A 20,212-nucleotide genomic window follows, 5' to 3' on the forward strand; every position below is an offset into this window, starting at 1 on the left:
TACTGCATGAAAACTCGTCATGCTTTCCCCACACGTTGCTGCATCAGAACTGCAAACTTTAAGTGACGGTTGAGGAATTTGAAGTGGATGAAAAATTATTTTAAAAAAATTCTCCAGATAAAATCTGAAGGAATGGCATTCCGAGTTGAAATTACAGCAGCAGGTCCTCTAGGGTGCGACTCTACCAGCCTTCCACATCTAAAGAATTTAAATTCTTACACATTTTTCTTTTCAAAAAGGTCAAAATCAGTCAGATTGGAGACTCTGAAAAATGTTCGTAGGTTCTCAGTTGAATTTAGAGTTGGACTTTGACTGAGCCTTTCTGACACAAATAAAGCAAATATACACACCCTCACAAAACGGAAGCATAAAGAGCCTAACACTCAACCTTTAACCTTCCAGCTGTACACTTTGCAGCGTCTCCTCGGTCCGATTCACAAAGCTCCTAAACAATCTGGGAAGTTCCTGCCTGGGAGGCTTAAGACGATCATTTAAGGTGTTCCCTGCCTCTGACGTACGGAGGGTGATCCCGGGCCTCACGGGAACAGCATCACACCACGTTTATCCCCTTCCACGCCCACTTTGCTCACCTCCACCCCACAGCTGACACCACGCGGCGGCGGGGATAATCGTGACAGCCGACCGAGGCTCCTTTTCACTCGCTCTCTGTAACGCTGCCGGCGAGACCCCTCACCACGCCGCCTTTGCTCTTCATCTTAACTTTAAGCCACAGGGCTTTGCCTGGTGGACTTTAGAGTCGGTCTGGCTGTAATTTCTGACGGATTACGGTCAATTCAGTTCACTTTGTCCCAGTTGTTTCCAGCTCATCCAGGAGGTTTATGGTTCTTACAGGGAAAGACGGAATAGCAACAGTGAAAGAGACTTCTTAGTTAGAAAATTGAATTTGCTCAATCTGTGTAGTGGATTGGATTGTAAATGGACTGAACTGCACTGTATGTAATTGGATTTGAATTAAACCTTTTTTGTGTGTCGCCCTGAGGTGACTTTAACCGTAGTTTGGTGCGGTTTAACGACATCTCAAGTCTACGCATGACGTTCTTGAAAGAAACGGACATAATTTTCATTCATTTATGTAGGTCTTTGTCGTTTTCATCAGAACAATGGATAAACACGGAGCCAAAGTTCATTCTGAGCACAGCGACTTGCAAATTGACCTGTATGGCATTTTGTCCCAATACAAAACAAAAACATGAAGGTATTTAACTTTGATTCTATACGTCAGACCAACAAAAACTAGTGCCCAACTGTAAACCCTAAAAAGTTTGGAGTACATATGTATTTAACCCCCCTGTTACCCTTAAATAATATCCATTTCAACAACTTGCCTTCAAACTAAATTCAGCTGTTCTGTGAAGGCTTGAAAAGTTCACCAGCAGCATCCAAAAGACTTTGGCACTTGGAGGAAGAAATCAGAGGGAAAATGTCACAGAACGATGTTCAAGGGGTCGACCAAAAACTGGAAGAGTTCGGCACAAGTACAAGCCCAACAACACATGGCAGTCGACCCAAACTGGCAGGTAGAGCATTAATCAGAAAAGCAGCAAGGAGGACCATGACGATGTCTAGGAGGACTTATAGAAATCCACAGATCAGGTGAGAAAATCAACTGAAAGGACAATTAGAAGTGCCGTGTTTCGCAGATCCGGCGTTTCTAAAAAGAGTAGCAGAAAGAAAGTCATCGTCTTAAGCAAGTTGTAAGATTTTGCAGACATTTCAAAGAAGGCATTTATGTGTGCTTGAAATTAAACACTGTACATCGTCCTAAAGGCTACACAGTGTAGCATCGTGGTGGCAGCATCATGAAACAGCTTGATTGGTGGAACTAAGAGCAATCCTGGAAGGAAACGGTTTATCATTGCTAAAGACCCTAAACATTACACACTGACCCGCAATGTAGTGGCTTGGATTAAGGCATATTCATGAAAGTTAGATAGAGAGACTTGCAAGACACTCTAAGCTGCATTCACAGCAGTATTCACTACATTTATACCTTGCAGCTTTGAGACAAGTGTCCACTCTGATGCAATGAAGGTGGGGACCAACATGTCTTGTCACAAGACGTCTTGTAGTGGCCATAAAAGGACGTGTAAGCTCCACTTTGAGCACAGATACCTCGGCAATCTGCTGTTGTGAGCTGTAAAATTTGCTTGGCCGTATATCCTGTTTCCTCAAACTCCATTAACCTCAGCTAATCCTTTGACCTAATGGACAGCACTCACCTAGGAGCTCAAGGCTTTCAAAGCAAAAGTAGACCTGTCCTTTGGCGCTGAGTTAATCACCTTTCATGGACTGAACTCTGCCTCTATCAGCCTTGTTCTCTTCCTGCTGTAACTTGTGTCTGTCAAACTACTTAGTGATTTATAAGGCAGAGTTTGAGAGCGCTGGAAGTGGTCGGCCCCACACATATTGTGAGGAATGCTTCCGTTTACGTCAAATTTTACTGTCGTGGTTTATTTTAGTCGGCGCTATTTATTCCCTCTTAGTCTGCGCGTAAGAAGGTAGCTGAGGGAAGAAAATAAATCTAACACGCATCAACCCCAACTTGAATACTGATCTGCCTCTATCTGCTGGTAGCTGAAGTCTGTCCTGCATTAAAACAGTGCCTGCAACAGCATTTCTCTCATGAGCAGCGTAATGTCTCACAGAACGTAGGCCGCAAAAGACTCTGCCGCTACGGCGCGCGGCTAATTGTGAAGGAGCCGCTGCACCTGCCTCGCTGTGCTGACGCTGCGCTTTGACTCTTTTGTTCTCAAGTTCACAGCAAAAAACAGCAAGCGATGCAGTCTGCGAAACGAAACTCGCTTCCTCATGAACATGCTCCACATCTATGAGCGCTGACCTCTTTCTGTCCCAGCGGTTCTGAGGCGCACTTTGCTGTGCTTGTCCAGAATTTGTGGTGAAACCAAACTTTTCACGGTTTATCCTAAACGTGTCATTTTAATGATGATCTCCTAACACAAAACAAACTAGGGAAATGAAATCATGTGTTGCTTTTTATCTAGTCTACCATTCAGGTCCAAATGCTTTGTAGGTCAAGACTGCGTCTTATTTGTAGTTCAGACTGAAGACGCATTATGTAACTGCTTAACCCAGGGGGCCTACAACCTGCAGCTCTAATGCCATCCCTTCAGTGGCTATTAATAACTTTGGCCAAACGTTGTGTAGAAATAGGTACATGAAGTGGTCTGCACGGTGGTGCAGTTGGTAGAGCTGTTGCCTTGCAACAAGAAGGTCCTGGGTCCAATTCCCAATCTGGGGTGGTTGGTTTTCTCTGGGTACTCCGGCTTCCTCCCACAGTCCAAAAGCATGACTGTCAGGTTAATTGGTCTCTCTAAATTCTCCCTAGGTGTGTGTGTGTGTGTGTGTGTGTGTGTGCATGGTTGTGTGTCCTGTCTGTCTCTGTGTTGCCCTGTGACAGACTGGTGACCTGTCCAGTTTGTAGATGCAGAGAGAGAACTTGTGTTTAAAATGTGGACAGGGTGTTTTTTTTATCTCCACAACTGTTTTTTAGCTAACGTTATTTAACATCAAGAATTAACGTCTAGTTCAATTTATACCAAGTATCTTAAAAAACTAGACCAAAAGCTAAACTTAGAGTAAACAATCAGTAAATTGAGGAGAATTTTTTTTAAATCTGTTTACTGTGTTGAATATTTAATGTTACTGGTTTGTGTCGTCTGCTCTTGATGGTGCTAGGAGTTTGTCAAGATAAAAAAGCTGATTATTTAGAGGAGCTGTGGGCGTGATTAGGTAACACATCCACTGTTTCAGCCTCTTAATTGTCTCACTAAAAACATTTTATTATGCAGCATTGAGTTGTTGAAAATGGCTGTAAGTTTGGAACTTTCTCTGATATTTTATTAAAGAGACTCTTAACCATAATATTGGCATGAAATTAAGTATTTTTTAAATTACTTTGTAAAAAGAAAAAAAAAAAACTTACTCCACCTTAAGATCCTTGAGGATTCTGGTGTAACTTCAATTTGTGCAATTTGGGAATCGGAGTTAAAATAAACATGAGACTACGTGGAAACATTGTTTCAATGTCTGCTGTAGACATTTTGCATTTGTTTTCATAAGTCCTGCTACAGCTTCTTTTTCATTAAGATGGTCAATCTTAGCAAATCGACAGCAACGCTAACACACTATGCTACTGTACATGCAGTTGCTCTAATCCGTCACATAAAGACGTCACAGTTCGGTTCAATACGACAAAGAAGGCTGGACTCAATCAGCACTTTCACTTTTGTCGCTACAACAGCAAATTAAATGTTCAGGACATTATTTAACCTGTTTGTCGCGAGAGGACCCAAATTTGGGTCCTCTGCGCTTGCCGCAACAAGATCGATTGAAAAAACATGCTATACATTTATCAATATAGGCATATTGCATATCCACAGATCGGGAAAAAGCTCTTCTAAATGATACAAACAATATTTTCTACATCAACAACACCCAGCCTGAACACGAAGTAGCTTGGTAAAACGAAACGTAATTAGATGCTAACGAGGCTAACGAGGCATACGCAGTAAAAAATGCAACAGTGAAAGAGCAACTATTCCCAAAGCCCACAAACTATCAATCAGAGTAAAGCCGAAGCTCTGCCGTTTCCAACAATACCAGAATCACCACGCTACGTGCAAAACTCACTGAACCAGCAGCTGAAGAAGAAAAAAAGAAATAGCTAATTTCACGAAGCGAAAAACATAAATTCAGTCCTACCTTTGCTGTTTCGTGGTCATAATCCTTATTAGACTAAATATTTCCACTTGGTTCGATAATCCATTTTCCCTAAGTCCATCTCATACTGTTTTCGGCTCTGCCCAGAGCCTCTTCCGCCTCCTGGGCTTCCATATGAAAATGTAGAGGCGAACTCCGTCAATGCACGTCACATGCGTTTCCCGTCCTCTAATTGGTGAATGGCTTTAGTTTCCGTATTAATGTCAACGCCCTCGGATTCTATTGGCTCTGACGGTTCGAAAGACGTGTCAATCATCAAAATTGGCCAATGGGATCCCGAGAAACCGCCCTGCGTAAGTTTGCATATCTGTATTGAGAACTGCATGGTTTTACGCGCAGAGCGCAGAGCGCAGACTAGAGACTCCAGGAGGAAATTTTTTTTCAAAGGAACCCCCAAAAACAATTGTTATTAGATGTAATTACTTATCTATGACAAGTAATCATTTATTCTATAAGAATAAATAATTGAAACAGAACCTACAGAAAAAAAACTGAGAAAGTTCAAATGGCACAAATTGTGCCAAAATGGCTAATTTGGAAGGTCCGCCTAGATTTTTATCAAGTAGTACCTCTCTAAAACTCATGTGATTCACTTTCTTTCCATGAAACTTGGCACAGTAAAAGGTCAGATTGTGTACTGTTGTTTACTACATCCAAAACATGTAGTAAACATGCTTTGAAAGGAATCTTCATATATTGAACTGGGTTTTTTTTTGGCGGAAATAGATATTTTGCTTAATTTCTGCTGTGTATCATATTAATTCACTTTCCTCAGTAACAGGCAGGGTGGGTTTTAGAGCTGTAACATATTCTCTAGAGTCTTGCCTTTATTTTGATACCAAAACAATTAAAATAAACTCTGTAGTTCTTGAGATACATTCAATTCATTTTGGGCATGTATTTTCAACCATATTTCTCAAAAAGAGGCCTAGAGATGAAGAGCACTCCACACCAAAGCAATGCCAATCCAGCTGGTAAATGTGCAGGTTGTTTTAAAATATGCCAGTTTAGTTTTTCTCAGCCACGTGGAAAGGTTTTGGGTTTTGGCTTCCATGTACAACAGTAGAGAATAAGTGGCTATTATAATGTAAAATGCGATAGTAGGTGTTACTATTATTATTTTTTTTTTACCTTGAATGAAGTTGAGGGAAAATGAATGAAAACTTGACCGTTTTACTTTTGTACTGTGTTATTTGAATTAGATGCCCTCCAACCTAAAAGTTTACAGCCTCTTGCTTTGTTTTCCTCGGTTTTTGAAGGTTTTTTGTAAGTAATGCAGCTGGACATTAGTGATTTAGGGGGTAGGAGTTTATAAGTTCTCACTTCTTCCTACCCCATTTTGAGCATGATATGTTAACTGAAACAAAAAAATCTGTATTTTCTCTTCTTTCTTATGCACTTCTTGTTACTGTGCACTATTTTATTTTTATATTTGTATCATGTTCGAATAAATTTCATTTCATTTCATTTCATATATATATTTATATATATATATATATTTTTTTTTTTTTACTGTTTTTCTTAGAGCATTTCAGCTGAATGTTCCTACAGTCAGATGATATAAGAATATTATTTAGACAAAATGTGGATATTTTTTATGATAGTTATGAGTATATCTGTGAAGCTAAGAGTAAATATCCTTGACATTAGTGCGTTTTAAGCTCCAGGTCATGGCAGAAGGATGGATCGGCATTAATTCATCTGCTGAACACAGGATTAAATTTTACAGCGCACCTGTAGTATTTGAAAATTGTGAGAAACATATCCGTTACATAATGACACTCACGTAATACATCATTCATCAAACTTTGTTTTCCCTCAAAGGATGCTTCTAGGGAGCATGGAGATATATAGTGAACACATTCTGACATTTGATTTGCAGCTCAGTTTTTATGTAACGTCGATTAGTGGAGGAGGAGGTGAAGGCCAATATTGACACAAGGAAACGTCCAGAATTAAATCTTAGATGTTTTTGGCTTAAAGTAAAATTTATCCGCTTGTAAAAACTGTCCACCACAACATAACAAGAGCATCCTCTCATAAGATAAACCCACAAGTTTAGTTTAGTTTTATATTATTATATATTAAGCGTGGAAGAAGGTTGATTTGTTAATACTGTTGGGTTAATATTCTACTGAAAGATGTGAAGTCAACCAGGGACGCACCGATTCACTTTTTTTCCCACTTCCGATATCAATGCAAATATCTGAGATTTAGTATCGGACGACACCGAGCCGATACGGAAAAACAGTGCTGAATTGACTTGAGACGTTTATTTTTCTAAACAGAGACATAAATGTACTGAATTACACATTTATTTGATGACTCTGCACCAATAAAGCACACATAAATGCACCCATAGCTTCACAAGTTTGGTCAAGCATGTAAAAACAACTTTCATTTGCTCAGTCAGTGCAATTAGGAGTAGAACAGAAAATAAATAAAAAAGAAACTGACAAAAACAACAGGATGACTACTTTGGTCAAACATTAAAAAAAAAGAATGGCAACAAATCGTCTTTCAAATGGTTCTGAAAGGGCAACTAGGAATTTTAAATATAGTGCAAAGTGAATTATAAAACATTGCTATACCAGATCTAGAATTTTTTTTTCAATATCTATACCAATCCAGACATTAATATCGGATTGGTGCATCTCTAATGCCAGCCTGCTTTCAATGTTTTGTTTAAGAGTTAATTATGCCATGTACTCCAAAGGACCTTTGGAAGAGAAGCAGGACAAGATAATCCAAAGTAAAAGACAGCTGGACGACTTCTCTTGTTACTTGAAGATGTTTTGCCTCCAGTCCAAAAAGTTTCTTCATAGCTCAACAGAGGCAAAATATCTTCATGAACCAAGAGAGGAAGTCTTGCAGCCTCCTATCAAAGGGTTGGTTTAGATGGCGCTCTTTGCAACAGATGAACTTTGAAGGATTTTTTTTTCTTTGCCTCCCTTACTTCCTTCTTCCCAACCAACTTGAACTCTCGTTGAGCCTCGTTTGCCTAATTCGGGTTGTTTTAAAACTTCTTTAGTTATTGCTCTGATGCTGTGTTTCATGTCAAATTTATACTACGGGAAGTTATGGCTTGTTAGCCAGAAATGTCAAGAAACACTGATCAAGTCAAAAGGGTAAAATAGAAATAAACAAAGCTTCAGTTACTTCTTTACTTTGATGGTAAGCAAAACCAATTAGTGTAACTCTTTTAAAAACAGTTATTTCTAATTGTTTCTAACAGTTGTTTCTAATTGTGGAATTATTATATATTATTATCATGAACAAAGACTGTATTTCAAGAATTTCATCAAATCTTTACCAGGGATGGAGGCTGTGAAGTGCAGCTTAAATATTTTGTGTCTTGATAATTGATGGTCTAAACTAGTTCTGTAAGCCAATTCAAAATTTAAATCAGATTAGTCACACCCTAGCGCTGTGATTAATCGTGATTAAACAGCATTTTTAATTTTATAAACTTCAAATATGCACATTGTTCTAAAAATGTTAAAGAAAATCTTTTCTTGCCTCAAATCAAACATCGAAGCTTTCCATGTTTTTATATGCAGGAAGGTTTAATAAAAGTCATTTTGTTTCAAACGTAATTTAGGAATATTACCTATAAACCAGGCCTGTAACCATAAGATTGGGAGGACAAGAAACATTACAACCACAAACATAAATAAAATGGATTATGAAACCTCTGTGAACAAAATTGTCTTTCAAAAAATATTACGATCAAGATTATTTTAATTTCTCATGCAATTAATTAATTAATTAATTAATTGTTTATTGTGACAGACTTACTATAAACCTGTTGTGCTTAGGTGGAAGGGTAATTCATTACTGCAATAATGATGAACTATTGCAATAATATCATAGCATAGCACAATATTACACTACATTATATAATGGTTTTATCCAAACGTACATGAAGGTGTTATTAAAGGAAAACTTTGCCGCTGAGCTCACCAGTCTGACTCTCCTGGCTCATTTTTTCACTTGTGTTTGTGACTCTGCATTGCTGACCGCAGTACAAGACTGCGCTGCTGTAAACCAGGTATCCCTTCGTGGTAGAGAAGCTTTTAGGTCAAAATAGGTAACGCAATTAATCTTCATTATGTTATGCATTAAACTCTTCAGATCAGTCGTATGCATTAACATCGACAGCCTTAGCCTAAACACAATCTTCACTGGCTCCATGCTTCTGTATGGATTTGATATTGTGCAATCTACCTATTTGGTTATAAACCTGTAAAAACGTCTCCTCTCTGCTAGATGCCTACCCTGTCTCAGAAGTGATCTACAAGTGGACTGAAGATGCAGCCAAGTCTGTGGTGGTGGCAGAGGAAGGCTCCAGGCTCAACCAGTATCACCTGATTGGCCAGACGGCGGGAACCGAGGAGATCTACACCAGTCGGGGTACAGCAGACAGACCATAAACCCTCTCCGGCTGCAGAGCACAGACCCGGGCCGGGGCCCAATTCAGTGGGCGCATGCTAGCTCTGCGAACAACATTTTCATCACGCATTTATGTTAACGAGAATGGCACGTTGGATGAAGTAGGTGGGAGCATTTATGGTCTCCTCGCCCTTTTTCTCAGTTTAGGTAGACAGCCATGTTTTGGTGGGTTGGTTCCACTCCCTGTCTCCTGACGGATTGATCAACGTTCTCTGAGATGTTCAAAGTGTTTTGCAGCATGTTTTGTTTTAAACACAACTCTCCCCGGTGTGCCAGCTGCGTTCCTCTGCCTCCGTGTCGCTGTACAGAACATGCATGGAGATTAAATGGCACACAGGTGAACTCCACTTACTGATGAGGGGATTTCTGAAGTCTGTTGGTGCCAACGGATTCATTTATCAGACTGAAGAATGAATATAAATGCACAATGTGTGGGGCGGGGGGGGGGGGGGGGGGGGGATTCACCATTTTTGTTTGGTGAAATACAGATAAAGTATATAATAATAGACCCAGCACACAACAAACCAAAGAGGATGTGTCATGGAGAGAGGAGAATCTCCTTGACCTTTCATTTTGCTTTGCTGGTTCTTGGCCCCAATAACCTGCTGCCATCGCAGGAACAGCACATCTGGGTTTATACCACTGTACTCTACAGCAAAATGTTGAGACACTGAAACAAATCTTTGGAGAAAATAGGCCAAGCAGTAAGACAGTGGGCCTAAGCAGACAGTTTAATCTGCCAAAGAATGATTAAAGAATACAGTTTATATTCTTATGTGGGCAAATCAAAGCTTTGACCTCATTCTAATAGAAATTTCCCTTAAGAAGCTAAAAGGAGCATTTTTTACACCAGAAGACCCGTAAACATCTCATTGTTTGCTTTGGAACAGTGAGCTAAAATCATACAGAGCTGCTCATGTCTGGTAACTGGTTTACTGGGTTGATCCAGTTCCAGAGCTGAATCATGGCACAGTGCATAAATTCAATGAATTTCAAGACTTGGGTGCTTGGGAGCTAAAGCCTTTCCTTTGCCTACATCTCCCAGAATGCTGTGCAGTTCTGGATCGGAGTTCAGTGAAATTATTGAACATTCTATCAGATCCATTATCTATTGGTATATTGATGTATATATCTATTGTTGTTGATTTATTGTCCAGCCCTAAGCATGTGTGAAGCATGTGTCAAACTCAAGGCACATGGGCCAAATCTGGCCCATGATAACCATTTATGTGGCCCCACTAAACTCAAGATGGCTGCATAAATAGAGCCATTTTGAGAGAGAGTGCAGATTGTTATCAAGATAACAGTTGTCTGCTTAAATGTTATTTTACCAGTCAAATCCAAGCAGTTTTTTTTTTATTTGTATACTGCTACATTACATCACTGTGAAAAGATGTTCAGTAATATTTAACTTTAAGAAGCACTCGCTGAATACAGAGACGGCTATTTATTATTATTTAGGGTTTCCCTCAGTGTATTATAAGCCTGGCGGGCCACCAGGCTTTACTTACCTCCCCCACAAGGCTAAGTATTGTTTGTTTCTTTTTTATATACACCAGTAACAGTGATAGCAAAGATGGGCTAAAGAGTTTCTTTGGTGAAACTATTGAAAGCATATTTTAAAATTTCTTGCCAACTTTAAACTTTTTCTTAACACAAAGCCTGATGGGCCGCTGAACGCCCTACTGCCTGTACCACCAGACGTAGAACGTTTTCTAGGGGAAACCCTGTTACTTTAATGGGTTTTATCCATACAGTCTGCCACAACCCACCATTTCAGTACATTCAGAATATACCGTATTGATTCTCAAGAGGAAACTGCTTATTTGTTGACAAGCTCTTCACATCCAAAGTGTGAAATATTAGCAAATACAATCGTAGCAATTGGCAATATAAAGTGTATAGCACAGGTGTGAAATTAGAAATGATTTAAAAATGACCTAAATATAAAATAAACAAAATGGAAATATTTGAGTATAAATGAGTCCAGAGTAAACTTCAACATAAAGACATTCAGAGTTTTATAGTCTGATGGATACAAGCAGGAATGACCTGTTCATGATCACGATGCGCTAAATGAGTTTGACACTCCTACCATAAAGCAAAAGTAAGAATGCACTTTTTTTTTTTTTTTTTTTAAATGGATTCAATTGTTCCACATGTTGGATGTGACAAAATCTAAGTCATTTAGGGTCACCACCTTTATTCAAAAATGTGGAATAGTGGGCGAGAACCTTGAAGGAAGTACAGCAGCTCCAGCCTGGACGTGAGTTTTATTATCATCACTACGCTCAGCGTTATTGCAGCCTGCTTCGTTAAAGTTGCTGTGGAAAGGAAATGTTTTCAAATCAAGCTGGATAAGAGGCAGTGGGGGGGGGGGGGGGACAATGAATGAATCTCCAGGATTTGAGCGCGCCTCCCACACACAGCCAGCTGTCTCTGGGGCTGTCAGGAGGAGAGGTGGCAGACGCATGGAGGAGTGGGTGGGGTAAGGGGGGAGGGGGACAAAAAAAATCACTTATTCGTGGTCTTAGCCACTGGGTCTGTAGGGTTAATCCGTATGCAGGCCCATCAGTTGTGCTTTTACCAAGTGACATCACAGCGCAGGGATTGGCTGCTGTGGAAGCGACGGAAGGGTTGGACGGGACAGCATCTGCTTAATTCCCTTATGTAAAGAATAATACTTTTTGGTTGTTACTCTGTCACAAAGGAGGAGGGGAGAGGAAGAGGGGCTTCCCAAAGATGTAAACAGAGGTGCTATGCCCTGTTTTCGCCGGGTGATGTGTGAAAGAAAAGCATTTTATGATCACACACATTAAATTGGAGACAAATCCGGGCAGGAAACCCTGGAGCAGAGCAAGTTCTGAAGAGTCCGGCCCGTTTTGCACACGTAGCAAAACGCCATCTAAAAAGGGAAGGCGAGTTACCCAGAGCCAGCTCGCTCTTAATTAGCCGAGCTAATCTGAGGTTCAGACCCTCTTTAGCGGGCCCAGAATAGCTCAGCAGTGACCTGGGCACACACGTGGAGGAAGTGACCCCCCGGGTCTCACCGGTTGAACCGCACTGGATGCAAATACGGCGGCAGGAGCATAAGTTGTGATAGACAAACGGTTTTTTTTTTTTTTAATGTTTGTTTTTGTTTTTAAATGCATGATATTGCTTCCAGATCACAGCTCAATCAACAGATGGCGTGGATCTGTACTCACCAGTTGACCAGCATGGCCGCGTTGTTCTCTGCTATAAATGGTAGCTCCCCACAGACGCTCCAGAACCCAAATAGTAAAATCCACCACAACCGCATTTTGTTGTTTGTTTGTTTGTTTGTTTAGACCCGGGAGGTTTCCATCCCCTTTCAGTCCCAGAAGGCAGTCGGGTCAGGTCAGATCACAGCAGACACCCCCACGCCGGGCCCCCCCAGAGCAGGGCTGCAGGCTAACAGTCCACAGAGTGAAGGCAACCCGGGAACTCCTTTCACCGACGACATGATGCCGCTTGTTGCATCGCTCGCACCGTCCAAACTTTGCTCCCGTCCCGTCACGTCCCCCCTTCTCGCTCTCCTTCACCTTCCACTTTGCACCTGCATGCAGTCAGCGCCGCCGAGCCAGGTCCAATTCGGCGTTCTCGCTCAGGCGAGGCGGGGATGAACGTCCCCAATCAAGAGTGGCCTGACTTGACAGAATGGGATGGACTGTGTTACACACGCACACACACGCATACACACACGTACGTGGTGCTTGCACATAGAAAGAGAGAGAGAGACTGAGAGAGAGAGAGTGCAGATTGTGACAAGGGATTAGCGAGACAGAAAAATCCGATTTTGCCAGGAGAAAGCAGCAGTCATCTGTGGATTTTCTATAGTTTATCAGACTCGGCAGCTCGACAGGATTTCACAAAACAAGGAAATCATTCAAATGCAATCTTCACTTGATTAACAGGATACAATGATTTTTCTCCCCAACCCAACAACCTACTTTCTCTTTCCCTGTAAAAATAAATACATGAATTATTTAAAGGAGAGAACTCTGGTCAATGTCAGATAATATGACAGAAAAGCAGATAGTTAATGGCATCTAGTGCAGCCAGCATTACAATTTATTATAATTATAATAATAATTATTATTATTAGTAGTAGTAGTAATAATACAAGATAAAGCGATCTTGTCATCGTCGCACTCAGAAAACATCACAAACGGTGTCATAAATGGATCACCACTGTCACTGTAAGTGATGGTACTAAGAAAAATGTGTTGATATTTCTTACACATATTTTCTTAATTAAAAGTAGGACTTTGTTATTTTTGTATTTGTGTCGTTTAATGTATTTCTAATAATGTACAAAAGTGGTCAAGTGAAAAATCTGCACATTGTGCCTTTTTTACTATTATTAGATTAATCAATTACTACAATAATTGTTAGTTGCAGCTTAAATCACAATAATTACTTTATAATATTGTGATTAAAAACAGAAAATCCCAGACAGAGAGTGTGGGAAGAGTAGTAAATACCAGTAAATACCAGTCTTAGTCATGTTTATTTCTACTGGAAGTTACTGAAAGTATGGTTTTTGTATGAGGATTGAAATCTGCCAGTTTTTTTTTTCAAAGTCCCTTTTTAATCTGGGCTTCATTTGAATGGAAAAGCAGAAACTGCGCAGAGAGAGGGCGTGCAGTGTGAGGCTGTGAGCGCGGTCTGAGTCACCAGAGTTCACCGGCGGGATGACCCAGAAAGAGGAGGTTTACTAGGCAGGGTGGGCCGCCTGCAGGGCGGGCCGGGCACCACACAGGTGCTTTATGAGAGGGAGAGAAAGAAATGTCACAGGTTGAGTATATTCTTAGTTTAAAACAAACAAACCACAGCGTTGCGGTTTTCATCAGCCATCAGATCAAAGTTTCAAATATCAATGTTAGAGAGGTTTTTCTTACGACAGCAAACTGTTATTTCTTGGATTTAAACGTCACTCGGGCCTGCTGGCTTTTTTATTTTACATTTTTCTCAAAGCAGAAGCAAAACTTTAGTGACAAAACTTAAACCTGTTGTGACGAGAAGGGGAGATGTGTGAGGATCTTGCAACGAATTAGGGCCACATTTAGCTGTTATCTTAGGAATCAATTATTCTATCTGTTATTCTGACAATCAATTAATCAGATTGAAATTATCACTTTCTACAGATTTTTCATTGAACAGTTTTAGAAAATACACTAAGCAATGCGAATAAACAAACAATTCAATTTCTTTTTAAACAAGGAAGTGAACATTTTATTGCCTTTTATGCAATACTGTAGCAGTTCTATAGTTTCTGCTTGATCATGTTTAGCAAAGGAGGAATCTACAGCTAAAAACATCCATCTAGAATCAACATGTGAAAAGCTCAGGGTTTTCTGCTTGACTTTAACAAGTCAATACAATTTATAGCTGATCAGTTGACTATTATTTGGACTAACCGATTAATGACTGTATATCAAAAGGGAGTTTTTGTTTGTTTGTTTGTTTGTTTGTTTGTTTGTTTGTTTGTTTGTTTGTTTGTTTGTTTGTTTTTATTGTCTGCTAGCACTGTACTGATATTTGAACCAGGGGAAATTCAAACGACCATTTCTAGGCAGAACATATTTACAGACAAAAAAAGTATGTTGCTTTTTTTTCTTTTAAATGCAAAATGGATGTCTTTATGTACAATTTTGGATTAATTAATGCTCTGAATATGTTCTTTCAGCAAAAGGTGTTTTTTTTTGTCTTTATACTCCAACTAGCGATTAACCTATTGCTAAATTAGTTGATAATTATTCCTGAAATCGAAACATCACAGTTAATCTGATTAATCGTGTCAAAACTATGGTGAGTACTTAAAAAACAAAGAAAAGAGAGAAAAAAGTCTTAACAAAAGTTTGAAAATCCAAACAAACTGGAACTCATATTTTGATTTTTTTTTTTAAATCAAGGTTGTAGTAGCTCTACCTGACATTACAACATGTTCATACAGTTTAAATCTAACTTTTCAAGCATTTGCCATCTTCTCACTATAAAATTAATGCTAGCCGAGTTAACAAATATCTCCATGATATTTTTCTAAAGTTCTGAAATACAAGCTTCCTGTCTAAAGTGAGAAAGCTCTCATATTATTCCCAGCAGCTCTTCTACCTGAATGTACTGTTTTAAATAAACAGCAAAAGCACATGGAGAAATGGCAATCCATCTGTTTTGTTGTCTCCAGGCGAGTACACGGTGATGATGGCTCACTTTTACCTGAAGAGGAAGATAGGCTACTTCGTCATCCAGACCTACATGCCGTGCTTCATGACTGTGATTCTGTCCCAGGTTTCTTTCTGGCTCAACCGAGAGTCGGTGCCAGCAAGGACCGTCTTTGGTGAGTCTGGACGACACATCAAGCCGTGCGACGGCTGAAATATTTTAGCTGAAACGGCGGTAGGAGGATTCCCACAGCTTCAGAGAGACATTTAGCTGTTCTTTCCATGATTAGAGGCTGAATATTTCTCTGTAGGGTTTTTTTTTTTTTTTACTACTACTGCGTGATCTGTTTATAATACTCTCCTACGCAGCCGGCTGTTTTCCATGCCTTAATCTGCTGTAATAGAAACAGAACTGCAACTCTGATATCTAAGACTGACCCACTTTTCTCTCTCACTGCCAGGTGTGACCACGGTCCTCACCATGACCACTCTCAGCATCAGCGCTCGAAACTCCCTTCCCAAAGTGGCCTATGCCACCGCCATGGACTGGTTCATTGCGGTGTGCTATGCCTTCGTCTTCTCAGCCCTCATTGAATTTGCCACAGTGAATTATTTTACCAAAAGGAGCTGGGCCTGGGACGGGAAAAAAGCGATGGAGGCCCAACAGCCCAAGGTACGTACGCTGGGTTTGGTATCGAAATATGAAGATAGGGATTTCAGAGCTAAACGTCTGAAAAGTTTGTTCAAAACTTGCTGAGCTATTAGAAAATGAGGATGATCAGGAGAAACATTTGTGGAAAATGCTTGAAAATGTAAATTTTTTTAAGGTTCACACCAGCACCATTTAGTCTGCTTTAATCAAACTAGAAGGTCCGGTTCATTTGGGGAGGTGTGAATGTGCAATCGAACTCGGATGCGGACCAAAAAACCCAACTCTGGTCCGCCTAAAAACATCGCTTTCTGTTCGGTTGAAGTGAACTCTGGCGCGTTTCGAATGCCTATGTGGATGCAAATGGACCGGAGACCGCTCCACAACAATAGCGCTGGGCATTCTGGGTAAATACAACCAAAACAAACGCTTGCGTCTAGCACTAGCTCGTTTTCTTTTATGAAAGACACAATAGAAATCCTACATCTGCAAAAAATTATGCTACTCCATTTTGTTTACATTTTGTGAGGAAGAAAGTTGTATTCATGTCTTTGTGTCGTTTCCTTCAGTAGTTCTTGATGCAGCGCCACTTCAGGTGAGGAGGGGAACAGTTTTTTTTCAAAGAGTTAAGTTTGTTTGACACAGTTCAATGTTAAAGAGAGCAGCACAGGCTTAAAATGTAAAACCCTGCAATTTGGTCCCCAATTGAACCTACCAGACTGTCAGGAAGACTAATCCAGTAGACCCTTAGTCCAAACCAAGTGCAAAACCTTCAGGTTTTACTTTTGTTCCATGTATCGCCTTAACTTGTATTACCAATATTTATCACCACAGTTTTATGAGAACCACAGCTTGTTCCTTTCGCCGCAGAAAAAAGACCCATTGGCGTTGTCCATGAAGCCCAACAACACTTGCTCCACCGGTGTGAACTACACAGCCAACCTCACCAAGGACACGTCCATCTCCACCATTTCAAACAGCACAACTATTCAGCTCAAACCGTCTGAAAGCAAGGCCCCGGATCCCAAAAAGACTTACAACAGCGTGAGCAAGATCGACAAGATGTCCAGGATTGTGTTCCCTGTGCTTTTTGGGACCTTCAACCTGGTGTACTGGGCCACGTACCTCAACAGGGAGCCGGTGATTAAAGGAGCTGAGTGAGTTCTAGACTGAGGGCCAGCGATGACGAGAACTTAATCAACAAATGATAATGCCAAGCACTTTGTCCTTGTACCATAATTGTTGTTCTTTTAAGATATTTACAAGTTATTGCATGTGTGTTGCTTCGGGTAAGTGCTGCCATGTTTGCCTTGAGTTAATATATGTATGATTACCGACCTAAAAGATTAACTTATGATTGCTCACCCAGAAATTGGTTATACCTTTTCTTTTATTTTTTTTTAATTTTGAGCATTTGGCATTTGTATTCTGTCGTTCAGTTTTGAGTTGGAAATGGAACAGCAAGGCCAAATGCTATGCAAAGTAAAAAATTTGTACTGTATCATTCAAAACTGCTTTTTATCTTTGTAAAGTCTTTGTACAGTAAATATTAACCTTGAGGTCCACGAATGTGAAACAGGACCAAGGCAAATGTAACTTTGCTTTCTTGTTAAAAGCAGCCGAATAGCCATGCTGAATGTGTTGCCTTCAGAGTGTGATAACTCCTTATGAATGCACTGAACTCTGCACTCAACCTTACTCTGAAACCTGGTTCAGAACGTTTATTTAGTGGACTCTACTTGTTCACGTTTTCTTTTTTAATTTATTTTATGTTTTTTACTTTTCGATTTACAGTGGCTTGTCCTCAATTGAGTTTAGTCAGTCTGAGTTTTTGTTTAAGTGGAGATGAAAGCGGGAAACGTTTAAAGCGAAAGTGGTGTGTTTCTAAAATGTGAGGTTAAACTGTGTATATATGTACGTACGGGAGTAGCTTAAGACAGTAGTATATTTGCCCTGCTTATAGAATAGCACCACTAGGCCAGTAAAGTTTGCACTTATATCGACGTAACGCTTGCACAACAGCATTGTTAGTTGCTAGTTTTAGTGCTTAAAAAGAAAATGAGTCAAGTAGTTTAAACCCTGGCAAGTTAAAAAGGTTTTATGCTTAGAAAAACATTCAGTTTTTTCATATATATAAGTTTATTTCTTTGGTCTTTTATAAAAGCTAGCATACTTGATGATTAGCCTTGAGAAAAAGAAAAAAAAATCCTGTTTTGGGATGAAAATAAGATGGACATGTGCTGGGACATTTAAGAAAAAGCGCCATGACCACACCAATTCACATTACCTTTGTTCAAATAGGAATATTTAACAATATTAATAAAAAAACAGCTACTACCTGATGTCTTTAGCTTTGTTTAGCTTATCTTAGCCCTATTTAGCATAAAGACAAGAGAATGGGGAAAAACAACTAACCTGCTGTTGCTTCATTTTATTCCATTCATGTGTCACATTTATATTTTTAAGTTACTTAAAATACTCTTAGTTCAAGTGACCCACAAACACAAACTGTTAGCTTGATAGCAAGCTAGCTCATATTAAATGCTAATTGGCTGCAGTTTAACAGTTTTCGAGGTGATTGGCATGTTGATGGCATGTATCAGTACTTATGGCAATGTAGTAAATTTAAGATTTTTAACACATTGAAAAACCTAAATTGTTAGATTTGGAGTTTTGTTTTCATATTTGTGAATTTTTAGACATTTAAATACAGCCATGCTTTCTTTATTTCATTTTAAACTGAGCCTTACCATTTCAAATCTGCATTCGACATATGAGTGGCCATGATGTTTTTATTCAGCGTATTTAAAAAAAAAAGCTATATTTATTGTACCCATATTTTCTTTTTCTAAAAAGGGAAATCACTTTAACAGAATAATGGAATGTAATGGGTTTTTTCCACCCATATCTCAGAAAATACAAACGTTATTTTTAGCTGAATTTGCTTTAATGTCCAAACTTTATCATATGACCTAATGCCTACTTTAGCACAGTTTTTTTTTTAGAAATATTGTATTACGACATTGAAGTAAACAGAAACTGTCTGTGCTTTAACAGCAAATACCTGAAGCAATAAATAATGCTGAAGTGAATGACAATTTATTTTGTGCTCATGCTAAAACTGTCAACATTTTACTTGTATTTAATTAGGTTTTCATCAATGTGCCAGTCATCTTTCTTAATAAATGCAATGATTTAGTTTTTTTTTAAATCCCATTTTTCATGTGACAAATGTCAAGGCCTGTGCTAATGTCAAAAACGTGCACTTTGTTCTGTACCTGATTCCAATAAAGCTTCACTCGCACCGTCTTCCGGCTCTTAGTGCTCAGTCATAATAAAGCAATACTGTGGCTGCTGACATTTAAGCTTTAATGAAGGGCTGCTAACTGATGTTTCATTCATTCTGAATTACTCCACACTGAAAGAAAAGTGTTATGTAAATAGGTGAATCCAGATTGTCTGCACTTAATAAAAATAAAAAAATCTGTTCTTTTTCTCAAGGTGCATCATGAAATCAAACTGAACTCTCCCTGTTTAAACTTGTATGCATATTTTATAGAGTCATTACACATAGAGTAAATTATTTTAAGACTTGTTTTGTGTAATTTTGATGTTTATGACTTACACATAACAAAAACACCCAAAGTTCTGTGTTGCAGAAAATTGTGATATTACATATTTATGTTATATTACAGTTATTATGGCCTATACAACCACATGACTACTGACTTTGACAGATGTCCAGAAGACAACTATTGAAGCTATAAAAGCTCTTTGCTGGCTCAAGTGTTTTCTTAGAAAGTTGAGTGGAAGGAAAAAGTGTGATAAGTAAGACGCACTGGAAATTGGTGTAACTGTGACTTTGAGAAGATTGTCAAGCAAAATCGATTCAAGAACTTTCACTCTACCTGAAGAACAGATAATGTTTTCATTCTATAACATATGCAAAAATATGCTGCTTAACTGCATGTGAGCCTACAAATTTGTGGATTTGCAGAACTCGACGTGACAAGACCAAAACGTAATCCTAGTTGATAGAAACAACTTTGTGCTTGTTCTCCTCGGCCTTTGATTACACCAACGCCTCCTCTGCAGTTGTTGGACTGCTAAGCCCATCTTGGTGGAGGGGGTCTTTCTGCTGCAGTGACATCTGGCTCACATCTGC

General features: G+C 39.4%; 2 protein-coding genes across 2 annotated transcripts in view; one reads left to right on the top strand and one right to left on the bottom strand.

The window, feature by feature from the left end:
- The window catches only part of gabrb3 (gamma-aminobutyric acid type A receptor subunit beta3), a 53,428-nt gene extending 40,322 nt beyond the window's left edge, over positions 1–13,106 (bottom strand). Inside the window, exon 1 of the mRNA XM_014981767.2 lies at positions 12,420–13,106. Within this exon, the coding sequence (XP_014837253.1) occupies positions 12,420–12,514 (95 nt within the window). The 5' untranslated portion in view covers positions 12,515–13,106. The remainder of the gene's footprint in view (positions 1–12,419) is intronic.
- The window catches only part of gabra5 (gamma-aminobutyric acid type A receptor subunit alpha5), a 29,350-nt gene extending 9,994 nt beyond the window's left edge, over positions 1–19,356 (top strand). Inside the window, exons 6-9 of the mRNA XM_088005144.1 lie at positions 9,031–9,174; positions 15,422–15,574; positions 15,860–16,071; positions 16,918–19,356. Coding sequence (XP_087861270.1) covers positions 9,031–9,174; positions 15,422–15,574; positions 15,860–16,071; positions 16,918–17,208 — 800 coding nt within the window. The 3' untranslated portion in view covers positions 17,209–19,356. The remainder of the gene's footprint in view (positions 1–9,030; positions 9,175–15,421; positions 15,575–15,859; positions 16,072–16,917) is intronic.
- The last annotated feature ends 856 nt before the right edge of the window (positions 19,357–20,212 follow it).

Source organism: Poecilia mexicana, unplaced genomic scaffold, assembly GCF_051168715.1.
Source record: "Poecilia mexicana isolate PSO_F unplaced genomic scaffold, ASM5116871v1 scaffold_4, whole genome shotgun sequence".
In the NCBI taxonomy this organism is placed as follows: domain Eukaryota; kingdom Metazoa; phylum Chordata; class Actinopteri; order Cyprinodontiformes; family Poeciliidae; genus Poecilia; species Poecilia mexicana.